This window comes from Rhynchophorus ferrugineus, unplaced genomic scaffold, assembly GCF_030347505.1.
Source record: "Rhynchophorus ferrugineus isolate W39M unplaced genomic scaffold, kcgeb_rfMv2 rfM3, whole genome shotgun sequence".
Classification (NCBI taxonomy): Eukaryota; Metazoa; Arthropoda; class Insecta; order Coleoptera; family Curculionidae; genus Rhynchophorus; species Rhynchophorus ferrugineus.
The window spans coordinates 49,464,188-49,486,391 of record NW_027472582.1 but is presented as its reverse complement, the minus strand read 5'-3'; the positions used below and the strand labels follow the sequence as shown (position 1 = coordinate 49,486,391).

Below are 22,204 nucleotides of genomic sequence, written 5' to 3'. Positions count from 1 at the left end.
CGAATTGATAGGGCAATCAATAGTTTGGCTATTTTCATCTTTGCTATAAGATTACCTAATATTTTATAAGTTTTGATTTCAAAATTATGTAGTATGCAGTTAATATGAATTGTTCTACATCACTACATACAGAGGTAAAAAATTATACTCAGCTTTACCCTTCCGACATTTTAATGGGGGTCTAAAATGTAACAAGGAATTTATGTATTAACGCCATATTTACTCACACTGTTTTTAAAGCGTTCCTTACATGTTATTGTCGGTAATTTGAAATCGTAGTGGTAATTCCCAACAGGCTTGTAAACCCGCCACCACATCCGCTTTTTGTTCTCACCTCGCCATAAATCAGGACGGCAGCATGTCTCTTTAGATTTATTCGGTGCGTTTTTTGGTCAGACAATCGCTGACCGTGCCGTAAGTATTCCATTAAAGGCGGTATCCCCGCATGTATCAAGACTCGAAGGGCTGGACGGTCCGACGGCCGCAGGTATTCGCCGGGGAGCAGTTAGAACGGTTCAGTTATAAATTTCGCTCGGCCAGAACAAATATCTTATTTCGGAAAGTGTCGTTAGAGCAACATTTGCGAAATCTCGATGCGACACCATAAATCTTTTCGCTCGTTTGTCATCTTTAGGCTGGTGCGGATTGTTGGCTGCGGAATGTTGATTCAGACTTGCTGTTGGCTAAACATCAGGGAAGCTACAAATTGTTACAAGATAATTACTAATATAGATTATATTATATAATATAAATGGTTTTAATTTTCTAGTGAATGTATGTCCATAGCTTTTAAATTTTAAACTTAATTCACTCCGGACATATTTGGGGGCTAAACTGTTAAGTTAAGATACTGTAGCTCACATATAAAATATTTATTTAACATATTACGGGAATAGATTTGACAACAACCCAATGTGTCTGCTTGGCTTGGACCAGTGATTAAGGCGACAGGATGGTCCTCCTACAGTTGTGACAGTCGTGAATCCTGTTCGAATCCTACTGGGGCATGAATGTAGTTTTTATTTTAATTTTATTGTTTGTTTTTTTTTTTTGGTTTTTATTTTGTAATTGTAATTGTAAAGGTCTTTATAGGCAACAGTGGAAAAGGTGATAAGGAATAACCATTCTAGTCATGCTATTAACAAGGCTGGAAAAACCGGATATCTTCTAGGATGTTGTCTAAGTTGGTGACTGGCCTGGACAGTAGGTTTAATTCCGGAGCCCATAGTTAAACAGTAGGTCGTATACAGTAGTCCAGATGAACCCTCGTTGGTGAAAAGCAAACTCTAAAAAAATTAAAAAAGTATATTGAGGGTGTATTCAAGTCCATAAATTTGTAAAAACCTTTTTTTTTCATATTCTGATATCTTGACATATCTTTTAAAATGATGCCCTTAAGAGAGTTTTAAAAAATTTAATTTAGTATCGGATATATGGATTGTTCTTGTAATAAGGCCTCATCTATAAACGAAGTAAGAAGTTCTACTAAGCTGATTTACTTGGTAAATAAATTTGTTGTGAATCTTTTCTATAAATTCTTGCATCGTATAAAAGTAAAAAAAAACAAATTTTTTGTTCACCTAGATTTCTGACATTTCCGAATTTTCTAAAAATTATAAAAATCTAAATTTTGTAGCAGTTTTACTTTCATATAAAAACAGTACAGATTAGGCTTACACCAAATTTCAACTAAATTAGTGCAGTAGAACTGCTACTGTTAGGTCCCGCAATATTAAATTTGTCATATCTCCAAAATTAATTTAAACTTTAAAAAATTATCTTAAGAACATATTCTCAAAAGGTTAAACTTTAAAAATAGGAAAAAAGATTGATTTTTTAAAATTTGTACACTAGAATGCCCCTTAATAAGGTGGAATATATATATCGACATCAATATTTCCACACTCTTTTCTCAATGTCCATTAAGTATACATTTTATGCAAATTATATCCGAAGACAAATATTCGTATATAAAAATTCAGCCTACGCATGTTTGTGTCCATAAATCTCAGATCGAACTAGGTGCTTTAAATTTTTTGTACGATATAACATTCCTTTTTTCATTTGTGTTGGGGTCTCACAAGATCTCAGTTCTAATCTGCAATATCAATTCAGCTCACATAGTGACATTTACAAGTGGAACGAACAAAAAAATAAATAGCAGCTTAAGACATGAACTCTCCCAAAGAGGGCAAAAATATAATTACATATTCAATTGAGAATAATTAAAACAAGCTGATTTAAAATCCGCTAATAAAAAGCCCAAGATAAAGTCTAAGTGCATCTACAACACCTCTTTAGGAATTTTTCTCTAAAAAAATTTAATTTCTTTATGTTGCATTTCTCTCGCAGAACATCCTCATAACTGTATTTCGTTGACCCATGTCGGTTTTATATTTATTATATACGGATAATTGAGATTTTTTCCACCTTTAAAATAAGAAAAAAATACACGTCACAAACAGCTTGCTTCATTTCATTTCAACATTCCCCCCTATATAGAAAAGAAATGCTTAATACTAAGTACTATACATTATTTAATTCCAAAAATGCAATATATAGTGCATTATTTTCCCGCAAAATTGTGTATTAACCAAATTATTATCCATTATCCAGTTTATTATTAACATATAGTGGTATAGCAACTATAGTATTGTAAAAATGTAATTCCTTAGGTAGATGCATTGAACGGAATGCAATGGTTGCTTGTGCGGATTTTGGAATAGTATCATCGTTGATCTTCACTTAATTCAAAGTAAAATGAAAATTAATTATATATTTATACGATTGGTATAGAATAAGTATGGATACAGATATTCATGTTGGAGAGGAGAGAGGAGGCTCTCGATTTAGCCGTATTATCTGCGCGGATTGAACCTAGAGAAATGATAGAGTTATCCCGAAGCCAATCAGAAATAGAGTTCAGAAGATTCAGTGGAAATATGGAATAAGACTTCGAATATCGAAACGAGTCCAGCAGTTGATATAGAACCGCCACAAATGCGCTGTCAAGCCCACTGTGAGATTTGGACCCATCAGTGAAGCTATGCTTAGATCCAGGGTAAAAAGTTTCTAGAACTTGAACCGAACAAGAGAATAACAGTGTTGGGCTCCCGGATTCCGGATTTGAAAAGAAGGTTTACCCGGGACACGCGAATGACTCCAAAAGGAGTTTTGGTCTAAGGAGAAGTGGAATCTTAAGAAAAAGGAAGGAAGTAAGATTTAATTTTAAGGAAGGGGAAGGAGTACTTGAAGGACTGAGAGAACTGATAGGGCCACCGGTACTTGTGCTCGAAGGCGAGATATGCAAGCGTTTTGATGCTGATTGGGTGGAATTAGACTGTACGCTAAAGTGTTTTTTATACAGTATTGTATAACTGTGGTAGCAGTGGAACGTTTTTTCTCAGAAGCATCCAAAGGATAAGCAAAGGGTAAGTTCACGGTGATTGATTACACCGCGACAGCGATTTAGGGAGGAGTGCGACTCAACGGTCACAGAGTCGTCACAGCATAGAGAAGTATTATTCATTAATGCATAGTCGTTAACTTATGTAACAAACAGATTGAAAATATTTACGGCAACCATCTTTCCGACCGAAGCACTCTTGCTTACTATATTATACTTCATAATATATTAAATATTATATCGAATATTATATATATCTTATATAGATATATTATATCGGACCCTGAAATGAGAGGAAATTAGATTATGTTCTTTATATTGTTTCCTTGAGAGCCACAGGATAGAAGATATGTCCACTACCTCAAAGCTCAGAATATGGCGACCACCTTACTATAGGATGGGTGAGGTACACTCTGTTGTTGGGTTGATGCAGACTGATCATGTATTTAGCCACGCATCCTTTAATTTCAATCCAAATTTGGGATTTAGGTTTTTATTGAAGTAGTCTCCTCTTGACTTATGCGATTAAAACTAGGTTGCTTACGATTACATGCGATCAGACGCTGATCCCTACGTATGTTTAACCCTTTGTGCAATCCGGAAGCCACGATAGTAAAACAGTGAAAATGAACTCGGTTCCCGGTGGCGTTACTCACCGTGCCTGGTTAGAACAAGCTCCGTGTGATCTTTGTATCATTGCTATGTGAGAAAATGCATAATTTAGTATATTCTGCATTTTGGCATGAATATATTCAATGAAGCCATGAATATACCATTGAAATAAACGGTGAATTTAATACAAAATCAAATATTTTTACTATTAATAGTTTTCATCTCAACGTAATGATCTCATTCATCAAATACTAATATGATGTTAAAACTAATACAGAAAAAAAAGCAAATTTGTTGCAATAATTAATACGCTATAATCAATTTTAGGAAATTGATAAATACGAATATACAATAAAACAATATTTAAAATAGTAAATTAAAAGTAATTAAAGTATTGCATTATTTTTCAAGTTAGGGGCAAGTTTTAATGTATTTCATATATATTTTTTTTATTTATTTATATTTAATTTTTTTAAAAATATTTTAAGTATCATTTGGAGAGTTTTTCTCGTCCCTTAGTTTTACTTTTCTACAAAAGGAACATAATTATTTTAGGAAATAAAGACTGGATTTCATCCATTACCAGTTTTAATAAAATCGTATATTTTTCAATTATATACCAGGAATACTAGAAAATCTTTTTATATTTAAAAATTTATTTTTTTAATCTAGATAATTTTCAGGAAAATGAAATATACTGAAAATGAAATGAAAATATACATCTTATCTATCTTTCAAGTAATTTATGGATGTCATCCCAAAAAAAAACTGTTAATATGGCCTATCCAAAAGCTTTCAACGCTTCATTGATGGGTTTTGCTTTATGAGATGACACGTTAGAGTGCTGTAAAATCACTTTACCGTGTCTTCGGGCACATTCTGGTCGTTTTTCAATCAATGCATGGTTCAAATTGATCAGTTTGATCCCACCAAACACAGAGCATGTTATTGCGTCTAGAAAACGATATAGCCTGATCGGCTAGCCAGGGAGATTGACATGTTATAACCACAATGTTTTGCGCTTAAGGTTCTCAAAATAAATCCACCTTTCATCACCCGTCACTATTCGATACAGAAATGACTTTCAGTCATAGATTTGAAACAGCATTTCACAGACAATTCTTTGATTTTCGATTTGCCTGCGATTGATGTGGCACCCATCTTCCCATCTTTTGGCCTTTCCCCATTGATCGTAATCGGTCGCTTATCATTTCCTTGGCCACATTTAACACTTCTGTCAATAATTTTTGAGTTGGACCTACATACAATATCTCTTGCAATTTCGATGTTTAAACTTTTTCGGGCTACCAGAACGTTGCTTGTCTTGCACATGGAAATCACTACTTTTGAATTTTCAAAACCACGTCCCATATATTTTAAGGTTAGAACATGCCATCATCAAAAGATTACTTTCAGCGGCTTTTTTCTTTTAATTAAATAAGAAATATAATGCATGCCACATATGCACATTTCTAGGCATGAAACTTGACAAGGAGCTATAAATCTATAACTGTATTCCTTTCGCAAAGTATAACATGTATAGCTTTAAAACTTGATGTCAGTAGAATAAAATGATACATGAGTCAATTCATAACATTACTACTTAAGTATAGCTACATCTGTTAGAAAAACCCGTACTGATTTTCCGACACACTGGTATTTCTAAAATATTTTTAATAACAAGCTATCAAGCATGATACCGCTACGCCGATGATATACAGATTTTCCGTTAGAGCGCACGAGAAAACTACCCTCAATATCTTTCATCGTGTCGCTAATTAATAGGACGATCGTCTCGGAAAAGAGCACCATCACCGTCGTCACCAAAAACAAATCGGCGACGGTGCGGATGTTGCCGTCGGTCACTTCCGGATGGCCGATCACGTCGCTTCCTTTGCCGCGACGATGACGCCCTCTATGCGACGGCCCGGGCGACGAGTTAATTTCGTTGTAACCCATGCCGATCTGTCATTTGATTAATGTAGCGGAAGATGTGCGGTCCGCTACCGGGCTCGGTTAGGCGCACCGATATCCTCTAATCGAATCAAAAAATTTGCGGCTTAAGGGCCGCCATGTCGGCTCCATACGAAGGGAGAACATTCCAAAATAACTGTATTTTTAATGCACCGGAGACAGGATGACACATTCGACTTTTGCGTTTTACCGTTTTATTTAGCTTTAGTTTTTATTTGGTTACTTGGTTTTTATTTCATTATTTTAAGATACGGAATGAAGGCACTTAAAACGTAGCCATGCTTGATTATTGCTTGCTCAATTCATTTAGATGACCTGACAGATGTTGTTCTGCATGGGCTACGAATATTTAGTTCAAATAAGCAATTAAAATAAAACACTATTCTTGTAATACTTTTTGATGAACAACATTGTTAGTTTCTATTTCTGCTAAAAAAATAACTAATGTTGATAGTTTTCTATTCATTAAACGGAGGAATTCACAATAAAGTATTAATTTGAATTGAGTAATGTGCTTAACGCTTACCAACAAATGATTAATACAATTAAGAATGACAATGCTCAATATCCAACGACTTTAATTGACTGGAGACGCGAAACCCTATGTGATTCGGAGGAATTGAGAGAAACCTTTAAAATATAACTTTTAACAAACCTTTAAACCTCTAAACGATACTTATGATACGTTCATGAAGATAGTAAACGATGAAACTGACGGAATGTTTTTTCTTGATACTCCTCTTCTAACTGGAAGTGTATTTTAATATCATTGATTTTGGTAATGATTCAATTTCCAAATGGAATTGCACTTACTTTATCAGGTATTCCAGCAATATTGCTGGAAGGCAGCCGAACGGTTCATTCAGAGCTCAAGCTGTCGTTGAACATGTAAACTAATGAAGCTCCAAATTGCAACCCTTCAGGAAGTTCTTCAAAGCCAAAGTGTTGCACCAAAGCAAATTGAATACAAATTAATGAATACATGGTTGTACACAAAAATCTTTGGAGACATAGACAACCACAGACGTAGGTGTTTTAACGCTGCATCTATCATAATACTAGGAGTTTAGAGTAAATTAATGGTTGTGCTGTCCTAGCACTACCAGTAATAACATACACTTGATTAAAAAATCAATTTTTGGAAGCCAATGAATATAGAGGCTTTGATGGCTGTACCATTGGCTCGAATCTTATTTAGTCACAGGCGTAACTCAAATTAGGGGTTTTATTTTTTACATGCAAACATTGCAGTATATTAGCCGTTTCTCTGTTACTCATAATTCCAGTGCATCAATTAAAGTCAGTGGCTTTCCTTAGTTATAGCTTCACTTGGTTTTATTAGCTTTTTCCTTGCCCATATTCTGATCATTCCTAAGTCCTTTAGGCGATTACCTACTGTTGATAATTCAATATTCAATGGTCATGTTCAATGATATCAGTTAATCATTCAATTTTTGACATGCGTCTTTATTGATCTTCATCATTTATTCATTATAATTAATATATTATATTTGTTGTGCTTTTTGTATTAACATCAAGATGAATAAGAACAAGAACTCACTTAAAACGTTTGGTCAACCCTTTTTAAAATGTATTTATTGTTATACATTTATCCGACCAACTAACTTTTGATGGTCTGCCATGTAGTTTAAAGTTTTCTGATATACTGATATCATTTATCATTACGGCTTATAATTTTGGTTACATGTTCTATAAGTAAATGAGCTGTAACCCTTATTTTTCATTTAAACCTAATGGGTCAAGGCGGGCGGTATGTTACCACGCAATTATATTTATCTAGTTTAAGAAACTTGTGTAATTTTAAGTTTAGGAAAAAAATAATGTTTTTTGTATAGTTTACTAAACTCAAAACCAGGTATTCGATACAATACGATGCTTTACATTCTTTCAAGTCATAATTCTTCTTTCACTTCACTCTACCTTTTGTAACCTTACAACTTCAGCTGCCCTTCTGCTACTTTTACCCAAGCTCCACTTGGCAACATAATGTCCACCTGTTTTCTTTTCTTGATAATTAAGTTATTTAATAATTAATTAGTTATGATGCACCTAGAATCCTACCAACTGCACCAATTATATGATGTAGAGGGCTTAAAATAACACAAACTTTTATGTTATTTTTAAATACTATTTTATTTTATGGAAAGAAGTGGCGACTTGTTGAACAACGATGTAAAACCACACTGAGTATTTAAATTTACTATTGTTGTTAGGAGGGATGTTTGTCTAGATATTAAGCTCTTGTTTATATTAAAATACGAACAGATAAGCAGTATTGAGCACCTTAGAGATTCAATGATACCACCACTTTTTATTCTTGAAACAAAATTGTTTAAATAATATAAGGGGAAACATACCCTACAAATAAAAATATACTATATAGTTGATCGCAATATGAAAACATTTCTTGGCTAATGTAGAAAGGTGTCATTGGTGTATATTGCATTACCTAGTACATATTTTTGTATATCAAATTGAATTATTGTGAATAATTTGCATATTATAAGAACATACTTGAGCAGATTTAACACATATATTAAAACTCTTCTTTATATAATTACAACAAAGTAAAAATCGACAATATATTAGGACTATAAATGCGATACAATCAATACGTAATTATTAAGAGAGATATGTTTATTAGAATAAGTGAACTGTATTAGGTGGTATCAAAAAATGTGTCTCCGACGTTCGAAAAGAGTCATTATGTAATCCACGCCAAAATTGGAAAAGGTAAGCGGTTCAGCCAAACTGACAGAACCAATAATGGACCGCTAACAAGATAGTCTGTTCAAAGTTATTTTGTACATACGTCATTTAAAATTGTGATATCAAAACATCGCAATGTTGCCGGATCAACTCTGAGTTTCAGTTCAGTTTGACATACAACAAAATTCTAACCCAAATAGAATAATTGAACAAAAAGTCATTAAATATAATTTATTTTAACAATATAGTGCATCTAAAAACTACAGTAAGTTATACAGCCACAATAGTCCATAGGTTAAACATCTTGATGACGTATGTACAAAAAACATTTGAACAAACTATATATATTTCAACATATTCCAGTTGCTTTATCATCACTATCACTATTACTATGTTTTATTCTACAGCTGGGTGATTCCGATAAATCATACCATTTTTAAGGATATATTTATATATAAGACTTCTTAGAACTTACATATGCAAATATCTATATAACTATTGTTTTAGATATAATTAGATACATCTATAATTAGATTTAGATATAAGTATCATTTTACCTCTTATTTGTCAAAATAACTATGGGGAATTTTTCAAAGTCGTTTATTCTTAAGTATATATATAAATATATATCGGCTTTTAGAGACTGACGTAAACCAGAAGTAACGTAAGACACTCGACGTTACATCAAGTTCATTGTGTGTGATTGTCTCAAAATGAATTCATTTTGCAGTAAATATAACTTTGTAGAATAGAAGTTATAGTGTACAAAAAGAGCTATAGTGTAACACATAAATGATAAAAGCGGTCAAATTTTTCTATTAAATTAAATTTTTTGTTAAAATACATTTTGAAGTTAAAATCAGTAAAAAATTGTTTTGTTACAGTTAACTTGAACAATACTTATTAAAAATAATAAGATATTATAATATTATCGAGTTAATATAATAGAGCTGAAAGCTGAAAAATATTGTTGTTCAAGTAGTGACCATTAAGAAATATATAATTATGTCTTTTGGGTAAATCATCAGTTTTAAGCTTCAATATATTGTAAAATTACCTCCGTTTATATTCAGAGCCGTTTTCGGTGATCAGTCAGAATAATGATTACATCAGCATCAAAAATCTCTCGCTTCGAATATACTCCTCCTCCCCGCAGTCGATCCATCGTGCCCCGCTATTCCCATTAACACCAAGATAAGCCCTTTTTCCTCAATAAACCCACCGAAACCAACCGAACCGGTAAAATATCGGGCCGTATAAACGGCGCCGATCATTATGAACACGCTCGAGCATCATTTATAAAGATAAGCGACAAACGTCGCCCTGACAGCCACTATTGCTGATCGATTAGGAATCAATCCTGACGCGGAGAGCAGTCAATGGGCGTGTGACGTCATTTCCTTTGTGTCGTTATCGCGCTTCTGGTTCATAACGCGCGAATAATGGCCAAAATGGAGCGGGCCAAACACACACATCCATCCGGATGGACGTGGCGTGCGGTGGCGGTGGTGGGGGGACGGTCGTTGGAGGGTTTTCGAACGGGAGAGGAATGGAGCGGGACGCGGGAGGCACCAGACGGGGGATATGTACGAGCTGTGTGTCTGTGTGAGTAAGGGCAGGGGGTGGGTAGGTCGGTTTACTGATATGTTTAAGGATGACATAGTGATGAGCGTGAGAGATGTTGTTTACTGAAAATTATAACAGGGGAATCGATAAATTTATTATGGTATGCTATAGGAGCAATTTCATCTCCAAGATATTTTCCCTTTAAATTTACAAACTGGATTTGGTGGGTTTAATTCACGACCAAGTTATTTAGAAAAAAAAAACAATATATAGGTTTACCAAACATTCTAGATTTAACAAACCTCTATAAAACTATATCGAGAGTCATTTTCAAGCATGGTGTTAGGACTTTGAGTAAATCATTTCGTTTTTTAGTAGTTGAAATTAATCAACTAATTGAAATTTAGACGTTTCGATATATTCAATAGATCGTGATAGAATATAATCGATTATGACTCGTATTATAATATTTGATATACGGAATATCGGGACTATACTGAAATATACTTTCAAAAGCGAGTGTTGTAATTCAACTGTTTAAAGGTAATGTAAATATTTAACAGCTGTAAATTATACATTACGAGCGTTAATTTTAAACTGAATCTATTAATGATGAAATTAGATTGACTGCTTATTTAGCTGACAGAATGTGACTTTAGATTGTATGTGGATTTTTAGAAGTGCACGAAGTAAGATGATCAGATCATGTTAGATCAGTCCTCGGTTGCGAGAAGTAGGTGTTGTGAAGGAGAGATATAAGTAAGATAGAAGCAATAGAAATTAAATATCTTAGAGAAGTCAAGTACATAGAAAAAAATCAGTTAGTGATGTCACTTACAGCTCATGACAGGTAAAGTAAATATGGAAAGCAAGGACAGAAAGACATAAAAGACCTATGCGAACCTACCATGAATGTATCAAAGAAATACTTAATTTGAACATGGAGGTGTCAAAAGGTGTTTTTTTATATGCTTGGAGCTTGAGAATATTATATAGTTGAGAAAATATTTCATGATATAACAATGACGAGGTTGTATATCGTTAAGAAATCAGCCCCTTATTATTATATTTACTGTTTCATAGACTCTTCATTTATATAACATGTATTTGATAGGATATTTAATGTATTGCATTGTTTAATAAAAATATACAGTTGAAGCATAATGAATATAGGGGCTGACTTCTAAACTTGCACATCTTGAATTAAGTATATTGGAAATAATTATATAATTAATTATTATAAAGGATCTATTAACTGGAATTTGCTGTTATGTTTCAGCTGTGCGTTTAAAGAAAAATTACCGTAATTGCAATTTATATTACTGGAGTGATTTGAAAAAGCTAACAATCACTTTAAGCGAATGATGTGGATTTTGATGCTTCTATGTGGAATTATACAGAAGTAAGGGCAGTTATCTTTATTTATGTGTCCATGAAGAGAGCAATAAGCTTCATCTGAAAATAAGATGTTGGTAACTTTCAAAAGTGCTTACTTGTATCAATTCAATTTTGTGTTGGTACTTAATAAATTCCAACTTGGCTACCAATCAACAGGTCAATGGAATAGTCCCCGACCTGACTATAGATGGCACCTTAACACTCAAAAAACACGTGTATAAAGTTGACAGCTGTAGGATCATTAGTTTGTGTATTATAGCATTTTGAGTGAAGCAACTTTTTTTATTGTGAAAAGAGTGGATAAAAAGGAACGCGTGTTAATAAAATATTGCTTCTTGAAGGGAAAAATATACTTGAAGCAAAAAATTGGCTAGATGCTGAGTTTCTGGATACTGTCCCACGAAAACCAACCATCAAGGATTAATATGCTAAGTTTAGACGTGGTGAAATGAACACCGAAAACGGTGAACGCAGTGGACGCCCAAAAGAGGTTGTTACCGAAGAAAACATTAAAAAACTCATAAAATGATTTTCAATGGCCGTAAATTGAAACTGAATGAAATAGCAGACGATCCAAAAATATCAACTCAATGTATACATCATATCATTGACGAATATTTGGGTATGAGAAAGCTCTGTGTACAGAGGGTGCCGCGCGAGGTCACTTTTGACTAAAAACCACGACGAGTTGATGATTCGGAGTAGTGTTTGAAGATGATCAAGCGTAATGAAGCCGAATTTTTGCGTCGATATGTGCCAATTGATGAAATATGGCTCCATCATTTCACTCCGAAGTTCAATATCGATAGTCATCCGAGTGGACTGCACACGATGAACCCGCCCGCGAAGGAAGGACCATCAACAGCGACTATTACATACGATATTGGACCGTATGAAGGACTAAATCTCCGAAAAACGGGCGCATTTGAAGAAAAAGAAAGTGCTGCTTCTCCAAGATAATGCACCGTGTTACAAGTTAGTGAAAACGGTGGCAAAAATCCATGAATTGGGCTTTGAATTGCTTCCTCATCCACCGTATTCTCCAGATCGGGTACCCAGCGACTATATCCTGTTCACAGACCTCAAAAGAATGTTCGCTGGGAAGAAATTTTCGTCGAATGAAGATCTCCGAAACTGAGGCCTAATTTGATGCAAAGGACAAATTGCACTACAAAAATGGTATCGAAAAGTTTGAGGGTCGAGTATCACTGCATAATCAGTGTACCACCCTTGAAGGGAATTATGCTGAATTTGCTAATTTTGCCAAAAAAATGTGTTTTACTATGGTAGGCCGGGGTCTTTTCAATTGAACTCTTAATATACACTCCGTAATCCTTGATTGCTTTTCTTTTGTTTGTTGTTTGATACATCTTATAATACACCTTCTGAATATAATTTCTTCTTATACAGTATAGATCTATATGATATGAAGATTAATATTGTAAGAAAATTGCAGACATAAAACAGAATACGTGTCGTCTTTTTACACTTCTGTAACCTGCCTTCTGCGTTTAATACACTAATATGTTGTTTCAAATTTCTATTTGGTTTTAATACGTAAAAGTAAACGTAATGCACAAGGTGTTGGATATGTACTTTAAAAAGTACATTTCGCCAAGGAAGCCTGTGATGAATTCATTCACCTTTCATTCAACAGATTTGTCCAGACCATTGTAGTCTGCGTCTCTGAAATTCGTCCTCAAAATTCAAGTCCAAGTCTCGAAGCTGTATAAAAAAGGCTGATTTTGACCTTGATTGATTGTGACGTTTTCTCTCTTCTGCACACACTATGTACGTATTTACTACGAGTGTGTTGAATGTTGAAAGCTAGCTTTTGCTTTTGCATGATTGTATTTATTACCGTGCTAAAAATTAGTGGAGAGATATGGCGAACACTAGCTTAAACCTCGAATTGATTTGACAAATCATTTCGAACTCACACACAGTTAAACTTCGTACAATGAATTTTTTATTACAATTTATCACCGTCCATCCGGCAATGGTCTTTCGTATTCTCTTGATTTATCTCCATCGAACTTCTGCCTAAATTCTGAACTAAAATAACATCGAACATCGTTCTGAGGATATTAAAATCGAATCGAGGAAACTTTTAAAAGTTATTTTAAGGATTAAACAATTGCTTCGTAAACTAGACATAACGTGGGATTACATTTTTCCAGCAGGATTATTTTAAAGGAATCGAAATACACTTTGGAAAAAAAAGTACTATTATATTTTTTTTAAAGTAGTCTAAACCATCAAAATTTTCATTAATAAACTTTTATAGAGTTGTTAAAGTCATAGATTTATTTTCATTAGTAGGACTTCTATATCAAAAATCTGCAAACAATGAAACATTCTTAATTTTTTTCTTACATTTATTCTTACAATTTTAAAAATAACTATCAGTGTTAGTGGGAAACAAAATCAAAATGAAAAGAAAAAAGTCATCGGGGACTGTTTAGTGCTTAGGGCGGAAATGATTTTTCGGTCCGTAATGAGCATAAAAGGGCCTGAATATTTGAATCAATAATTTACGCGGTGTTTTGCTAAAGACAGAGGCAATAGTGACTGTTCATTTCCTCTCCGTGACAAGATTTTTATGCTTTCGAGCAGTTTTATCAATTTTTCGTTTTCGACACGGTTCCGGTTGCATTTATTATTTAGTCTGGTGGAAATGAAAACGGATTCAAGCGTCAATTTGTTATCTTTTTCTTCTTCGACAGCGATGCCGACCGCGTCTTCCCTCTTGAAATATTCATCTCGTTCTTTTTGTTGCTGTTTCGTATTTTTTAGCTTCTTTTATTTAGTCTTTAGACATAACAAGTACTCATTTTCTCGTGTAATTACGTGAACTAAAATATATTTTGTGCAAATAAATTATGTAGGTTAAATGTCTATCTTTTACGTCTTTCTTTCTCTGTTATATATTCTATAGAATTTTTAAATAAGATTGACCTATGATAATAAGATTATACAATTATAATTTTTAATTATTTTTTTTGTTTATTTATTATTAAAACAAACCCGGATCAATTTACTGCTAACAATTACCATTAAAATCCACACAATATTGTCTATCCAGAGACAAATTTGTTATTCCTTAATAGTTCTATTTATTATTCTTTATATATTCTTTTGATGTCTTCCGTCTTAGTGAATGTTTATATATATATAATAGTAAAGCATGTGAGTTACTTTACCATCAGTCATAGTTGTTTAATATCTCTGAATTGCATCTTCAATTTAATATGTTTTCTATTAGTACTTTAACTATTTCCTGCGCAGATATTGAGGAATATAGGTTTCTATACATAACCTCGATAGGTCTGGTGGCCTTTTTTATATAAATGCCATTCCTTTTTGGTGTTATTTATTAGTTCTCTCACTGATAGTTTTGCATTTTGTATTTCCAATACTTTTATTAGCTCTGTCAGTTGGTTCATTTCACTTAAAGCCTGCTATAATTGCGTCTTCAGGCTTCCAATTATTTTGCTTTTCGATGTTTCACCACTCAGCAATAAATGAATTATTAATTATATTGATAATTTTCGTCAAAACCGTATAGTAATGTTAAAAACCAAAAAAAAAACATCAAAAACTGAAAGTAAAATATTCTGGAAAATGTTTAAGTAAAATTATAATTAAACTTGCATATATATTTCGTATTCTACTATAAATTATATGTATTAACTTTACAACGTTGAACTTCAACCTTGAAAACTTTACAAAATGGTTGTAACATTACTTGGCTGTACCAAAAAAGCAAATTATACAATACAGATATTTAGAAGATGGATGAAATTATTATGATCCTAAAACTTGAAAACCCTAGATCTATCTCACCGCTATTGATAATCCATAAGGTATTTGAAAAACTCTTGTTGAAAATATTAAAATCGTTTATAGGGGGTAAACCTAATACCAACACACCAGTTTGGGTTTAGTAATAAAAATTCAACAACTGATTAGATGCATAGAATAACAGAATTCATTGAAACGGCATATAAAAATGATATTCAGCTATATTATTAGATGTAGCACCCAATACTTCAATAAGGTTTGGCGCGACTATTAAAATCTTGTATCACGACCAGAATGTTTAAGATCAAACAAGAAGAAATCTATTCTATAATAAAAGTGTCTAAGGCAGGTGTACCAACCTTTATTGAGGACTGGAAACAAAAATTAAACAAAGTAAATATGTGCATGTGCAACTGACATAATAAGACCGCACAAATACCTTGATGCTCTTAATGCAAAACATCGCTGGAAGGAACTTGTTAAAAAGAAATCGACAGAACTGAAGTTGAAATATAGGAAAATATATTGGTTAATTGGAGGAGAATCGCAATCATCAGTATATAATAGATTACAATTATACAAGCAAATATTCAATCCTACATGGACCTACGGAATTTATTTATGGGGAAGTTCCACAACAAAGTTTTTCAGAACAAAGTCCCGAGAGCCATAGTAAGCGCAGTTTTACACACATATTTACTTTGTTTAATTTTTGTTTCCAGGCCTTAGTAAGACAAACAATAGGAACTCTTAACCCAAACTTTGATTTTAACGTATTCCAACCAAATCTTGATTCTACCAAGCAGAATTTCCATTACTACGTATTTTCATAAGAATTAGCTATCCTGAAATTCTTTTAGACGTTATTTTTTAGACATGTAATGTTAAAAATGTAGCTTACGATCTCAAATACGAATAAATCACCTTAAATTCACATATTTCAAGTAGTACTTGTACAACGAATGTTTCCAAAGTAATAGTGCGCAAATATTCTAGATAACAAAAAGGTAATGTAATTGGTTTACTTGATCAAGTTACTGCGCTTTGAATATGATATAAATATATTTATAGTTATATTTTCTTATTTCTACTTCTGAAAAAGGAAAATAATGATTAGGTTCACCGACAATTTTGTAGAGTTTATGGGGATGCGTGCATAAAAGAATATCATTGGCTAGCTCATCTTTGCCCCGGAAATTTTGATGTTGAAGTACATAATATTTTAACTTGCGACATTGCTACGCAACTCTATATAGATAATAAAACAGTTTTGAACCATTTCCATAAAACTGGATATCAAAAGCGCGATAGATTGCTGGTAGACATTTTCAGTAATATTTTCATTCGGTTTTAGAAACTTGTGATAACACTTTACCGGTTCTACTATGTGCACAGCAATATTTTATGACCATAAATATTTAGCTCCATATAACCAGCACAACACGTCAGGGAAAACTCTTTTTTCTTTTTATAGAAAGCAATAAAACCTAGACTTTTAAACTGTTCTCATAATTTTTTAATAATAATAATTTTTGCCCTCGTATGTAAATGCTAGGATACAGTCAAATCAGCTTTCAAACTTTCTGAAAATTGTTTAATTATTTGAGCTGGGTTTTCGTCCAATAACTCTTGAAATTTATTGTGCTCGAATTTTATTTATTTATTTTGTCACTGACATAAAAGAAAAACGTCAAAGCCAAAACCAGCAATTGGGATCTGAGCCGTATCTCCTGAAGCAGATATTTACAAATCAAAAAATAATATTAATTAATGTCGAAAGTGGAACTTTGGGTACTCCATAATGAGTCTCTGTATACGCGGAATATCTTCTTAATATTAAATGAGAAACTGTAACTTTATGTAGAGAAATGTCAGTACAAGACCAACGAGTCATTAGACTATTAAGTTAATTAAGCTTATTTGCTTGTTTAAGCTTGTTTGAATTGCTTTTTTGCATATTCACTATTTTTCGAATTTCGAGTTTGTCGGTTGAATAATATGTTTACTGAAATTATTAAAGACACACATTGCTTATATTTGCCTCTGGTGCTTATACGAATAATTCAGACAATAATTTTACAGGAGGTCACATATAAAATAATACAAAATTTCCGTTATATTTTTTGAATAGTTGTAGATGAAATGTCATATTTAACAGTCTAGCATTTCCTATCTAAGTACAACGTATTTATTCCAGAAACAGTGAGAAGAATGCCTTGAAGGGTAGTAAAGAATAATTATTTCTATGAACACTGCATATTAAAATAATATTAAAATGCAACTCTGCAACTAAATACATGTATTTCTTATATATCCAACTACAAACTTAGTCAAAATGTCAGCAGTCGTTCTATTGTATTCGATTCAATAATTGTTGTGCTTTCCTATTAAAACCTCTGTAAATTTTGTAAGTAGGTCCAGATTACAGAAACGCCACTACTTAGAACACAAAAATCGAATTGATAGAGTTAATAATAAATAAATCAGTTTAACAAGCAAAAACCAATCTCAAATAACTCACAACAAGAAATTGAATTGAAGAAGTTATAAGAGCTTAATTTATATATATATATATATATATATATATATATATATATATATATATATATATATATATATATATATATATATATATATATATATGGTATTTTCTCTAGACAATGATATTCTTTTAAAAATTTAGTAGCCCAATAAAAAGCTACAAAAGATGAATAAATATTTCTTTATGCATCGTATTATACGAGAATGATAATTCACGAATAATAAAAACAATCAAAAGATAAGTAAAATAATAAAATAAAGAAAATAAGTTAAATAATGAATCTGACGAGTTGGTGTAATGAAAACGAAGTAAGAAACTAAGTATTTCCAATTTACCATGCAATTTTTTTTACTTTGTATGACATTGTAAAACATGCCAGGTACACCTGGTATATAATATCAAGAAGAAATAATACAGGTTTAATTAGTTTTTGTATTCTTTAATTATATGCTCTAAAATACACATTTTATCATTTGTTTGGGTTTAAATAATTGTCAATTGTAAAATAATGTAATTAACTGTCTCACTAAATGACGTACACGAATACTTAACAAAATATTTAAATGTTCTCAGAGTTCAAGGGATAATTACAGCCGAAGCTGATAAGCATAATCAGGCGGAACAAAATAAGTAAATTATATTTAGCATCATAACGGCCGGACTGGCCGGTCTAATGGGATCGTAAAGACCGAACGCGGTACATTAATTACAGTTTCAACGCTAAGATGCTGGAATAGTAGAATTATCGTTAATTCATGGGCCCAAGTTGGAGAAACTTACAGTTCGGCCATATCTTGCCAACCACTTAGGATCTGCCTACATATTTCATTGAATTTATAGCGAGGCTTATGCACTCGGGCCAAACTTAAACATTTACACAACATTCTCATTTCGTCTCATTAGTTATTGATCGGAGTGTGCATTTTAGCTTTGATTGCGCCATTATTTATTCTCCCGTAAATTCTTTACCAGACCTGAGCTACTCTCCTGCAACTAACTTCTTACTATACCCAATGTTGGATTCTTACGGTGGTTAGATATTTCATGTATTAAATTACGAGGTATACTAAAGTAAATAATGTTTTAAATATAAGCATCGTGTGTTCAGCCTATGAGTTTTATTGTTCTTGTCTGTAACATCGGTAGTTTGTTACCACCTTCTTCTAGATTTTTTTTTGGTTAGTTCACGCATCACCGTTGAATAGTTTGCTCCTTTAAATCATGTGTATAATCGCCTTTATATTTTTGTATACTATACGTTCGTATTCGAAAATTCTCCCAATTCGTAGTTTTATTTTTCACTTTTATTATTCACAAGTTTCCTGTAACAACAAAACGTTCTCTCTAGTGATACTCTCCTACAGTTATTTTTATGTGGACAGTAAGCTGTCGCAATTCTTATTTTGTGTTTAGTTGACACTATTCTAGCTAACTACTGTTAGCTGATTGTACTCTTCTGTTAACTCTAATACTTCATATGTTTCACTGTCTCCTTTACTACAGTTGCAGTAGCGCATCTAGCCTTGTTCCTGTCATCTAGCCTTATTTTGTTCTTTGCTATCTTAATGAAATATGGTTCAGCGACTACATGTACGTCCTTTTGTTCTATGTTAACTTATTTCGTCTTTGGTGTATCATAATTGTTATTGGTTTGTAGTCTATTAAGAACTGATATGGACTTTAACTCTTATATGAACTTCTATTATCTTTCTCATCTCCATCATAATTTAATTAATCCACACATATCATCATAAATAAACGTTTTAGGTGCTGTTGGTTTAGGTGTGTTGAGATTGTTCCATTTTTCTCAGTTTAACTGAGTAACTGATAAATTCTGTTTTTTATTTTATAGGTTCTTCTCCTAACTCTGATTATTTCTTCCGCAATATTGATAGGAATGCCATATCATGTCACTCTTTTTTAATGCCCCCTTAATTAAACTTTTGTAGTAATATGAACATCTGATATATACACAATATTTATTTATTAATAGTAGGTGTTGGGCCCTCATTTGTTTTTAAGAGAGCTGTACTGTACTGTAGAAAACAGATAACTCGGTTCGTAGGCTTCCTTTGGACTTTTCCATACATAAATCCGGTCATTTTCAGTAATTCTTCCAATAATCAAGTTTTATGATGATTGTTCCACTTCTCTCGTAGATTATTGTTGGATTCAGTTATAAAGAGTATTACAACATCATTCTTAAACAGCATTGCTCAAGTCAGAATTGTCTACTATCATTTTTGTCGCCGTTTATGCCGTCTGATCAAGATCCTTTGTTCATTGGTCTGTCAGTTAACTTTGGGTTTTGCTTACTATTTCTCTTCGCCGATGTTGCTTTACCATGTGGCGACCGCCACGACCCTTTAGGCCACCACTAATTCACCATCAACAACTACAAAGGTTGGCAACGCCGGTGGATTGGTACCATGCAAGTTCCAGGGTATAAAAGACCATCACGACGACGTCTCGCTCTCTTTTTTTTTCACCGTCCCCTTGTAACAGTACCACTTCCACAGCGCTACCGTACTTCCTCTACTTAACCTAATATCCTGTCAATTCTCCCATCGACCACATGTATCAATCGTAAGTTAAAATAAACAACTTTGATTCAACCAGTGTTTTTAGTTCCCGTGCAAATTCCTTCCAAAAATAGTAGTGAGTGTTCTGATAAATAATCGCAGCGGCAGCCACACATTTCGACCGATTGACCGACCCCACGAACATTCCTACAACCATGTTGTTGTTCTTTTTGTTACTGATGCGCCTGATAACCAAACACCAACGATTTCGTAGTTTTAGAGATTATAAAATTCATTGATTACTTGTTTTAACCATCGCAAAACAAACTAATATACTGAAATATAACCTGCAATATTTGGCATGTAAATTGAGCAATACTTACCCATCGTATTTTTTACACAAGCAGTGTTGCCAACATGCAACAAGATATGCTATATTGCATTGAGTTAAAAATGTTTATATATCCGCTATGTGTATAAAAAACTGCGCAAAACAAGACATTCCAATATGAAAAACCACATTAAAACTAATGACTCTACAATCAGCGATGGTGTGTTAATACCAGTAAACAATGCTATGATGAAATGTTCTTGCAAAATCAGTTATTAAATGAGCATCTTTGGCCTGCTTTTTCCTTATCTAATTGTGATTTTTGTAAAGCTGTATCAAAACAAATCCAACGTAAGATAACATTTATATATCACAGATATCACGGTCTGGTAAAATGTTTCTCTTTTAATTATAATAATAAAATATTAATTTGCTTTCCCATGTTTATAATTAGATTATTTTAGTTACTAAGTCTTATGTTCATTATTTACTGTTTACGCCATATTTTATTTATATAGAATTGAAATTCGTAATATTAACACAATAATAATAATATTACATATAGTATATTTTGAGTCTCTTCAAGCCATACATAATCAGCGCAACAAAAGGTTGAAGTATAACAAAAAATATAGCACACAGGTCACTACAGAAAATAAGCCGTAATTATTAGGTTGCTGTCACTGATTTACTGATGTCTTAAAAGCCTATGTTTTATATAATTTGTATCATATACTTGATCGATCTGGCTTGGCCTGATGAGCAAACAGATTGATCCGTGTATGGTTTTAAATAATTTTTTTTACAAAGTTCAGATGACAGAGTGGCCCTTATGCCGCTGCTATTATTTGGTATCCCACTGACACGATTATTATCATATATGTTCTAGGATGACTTCTAACTTGGTCAGTCGTCACTTGGTAGAATAATGCAAAGGACCGTGGTTCGGAGCTCTGGTTGAGCAGCAGGTTCAGTCCTTAGATTGTGCAGGGGTTGACATGGCTATAATAATATAAAAAACATTAAATGATACATATTAAAATGAACAGAACACAATAAAAAAAGCTTAGTTATCCGTAGATAATAAGTTGCTGTTATTTAATCAAATTTTGAATCCAACATGGACCTGTGGAATGCAGTTATCGTGATATTCTACGAAAAGTAACATAAACAAAATACAAATAAATGTTTCATAATGAAATCCTAAAATGTATCTTAAATGTGCCCATATGCTATAGTAATTTTTATTTGGATCGAGTCCTACCACCTCTAACTGAGAAAATCAAGAGAAGCTTATGTATATGTTGGGAGGCTTCACT

The 22,204-nt window shown here is 32.8% G+C and overlaps 1 protein-coding gene across 1 annotated transcript in view; it reads right to left on the bottom strand.

Annotated features, from left to right (window-relative positions):
* The window catches only part of LOC143193205 (putative cytochrome P450 6a14), a 108,470-nt gene extending 87,416 nt beyond the window's left edge, over positions 1-21,054 (bottom strand). The window contains exon 1 of the mRNA XM_076399245.1: positions 20,938-21,054. Within this exon, the coding sequence (XP_076255360.1) occupies positions 20,938-20,941 (4 nt within the window). The 5' untranslated portion in view covers positions 20,942-21,054. The remainder of the gene's footprint in view (positions 1-20,937) is intronic.
* Positions 21,055-22,204: the final 1,150 nt, after the last annotated feature.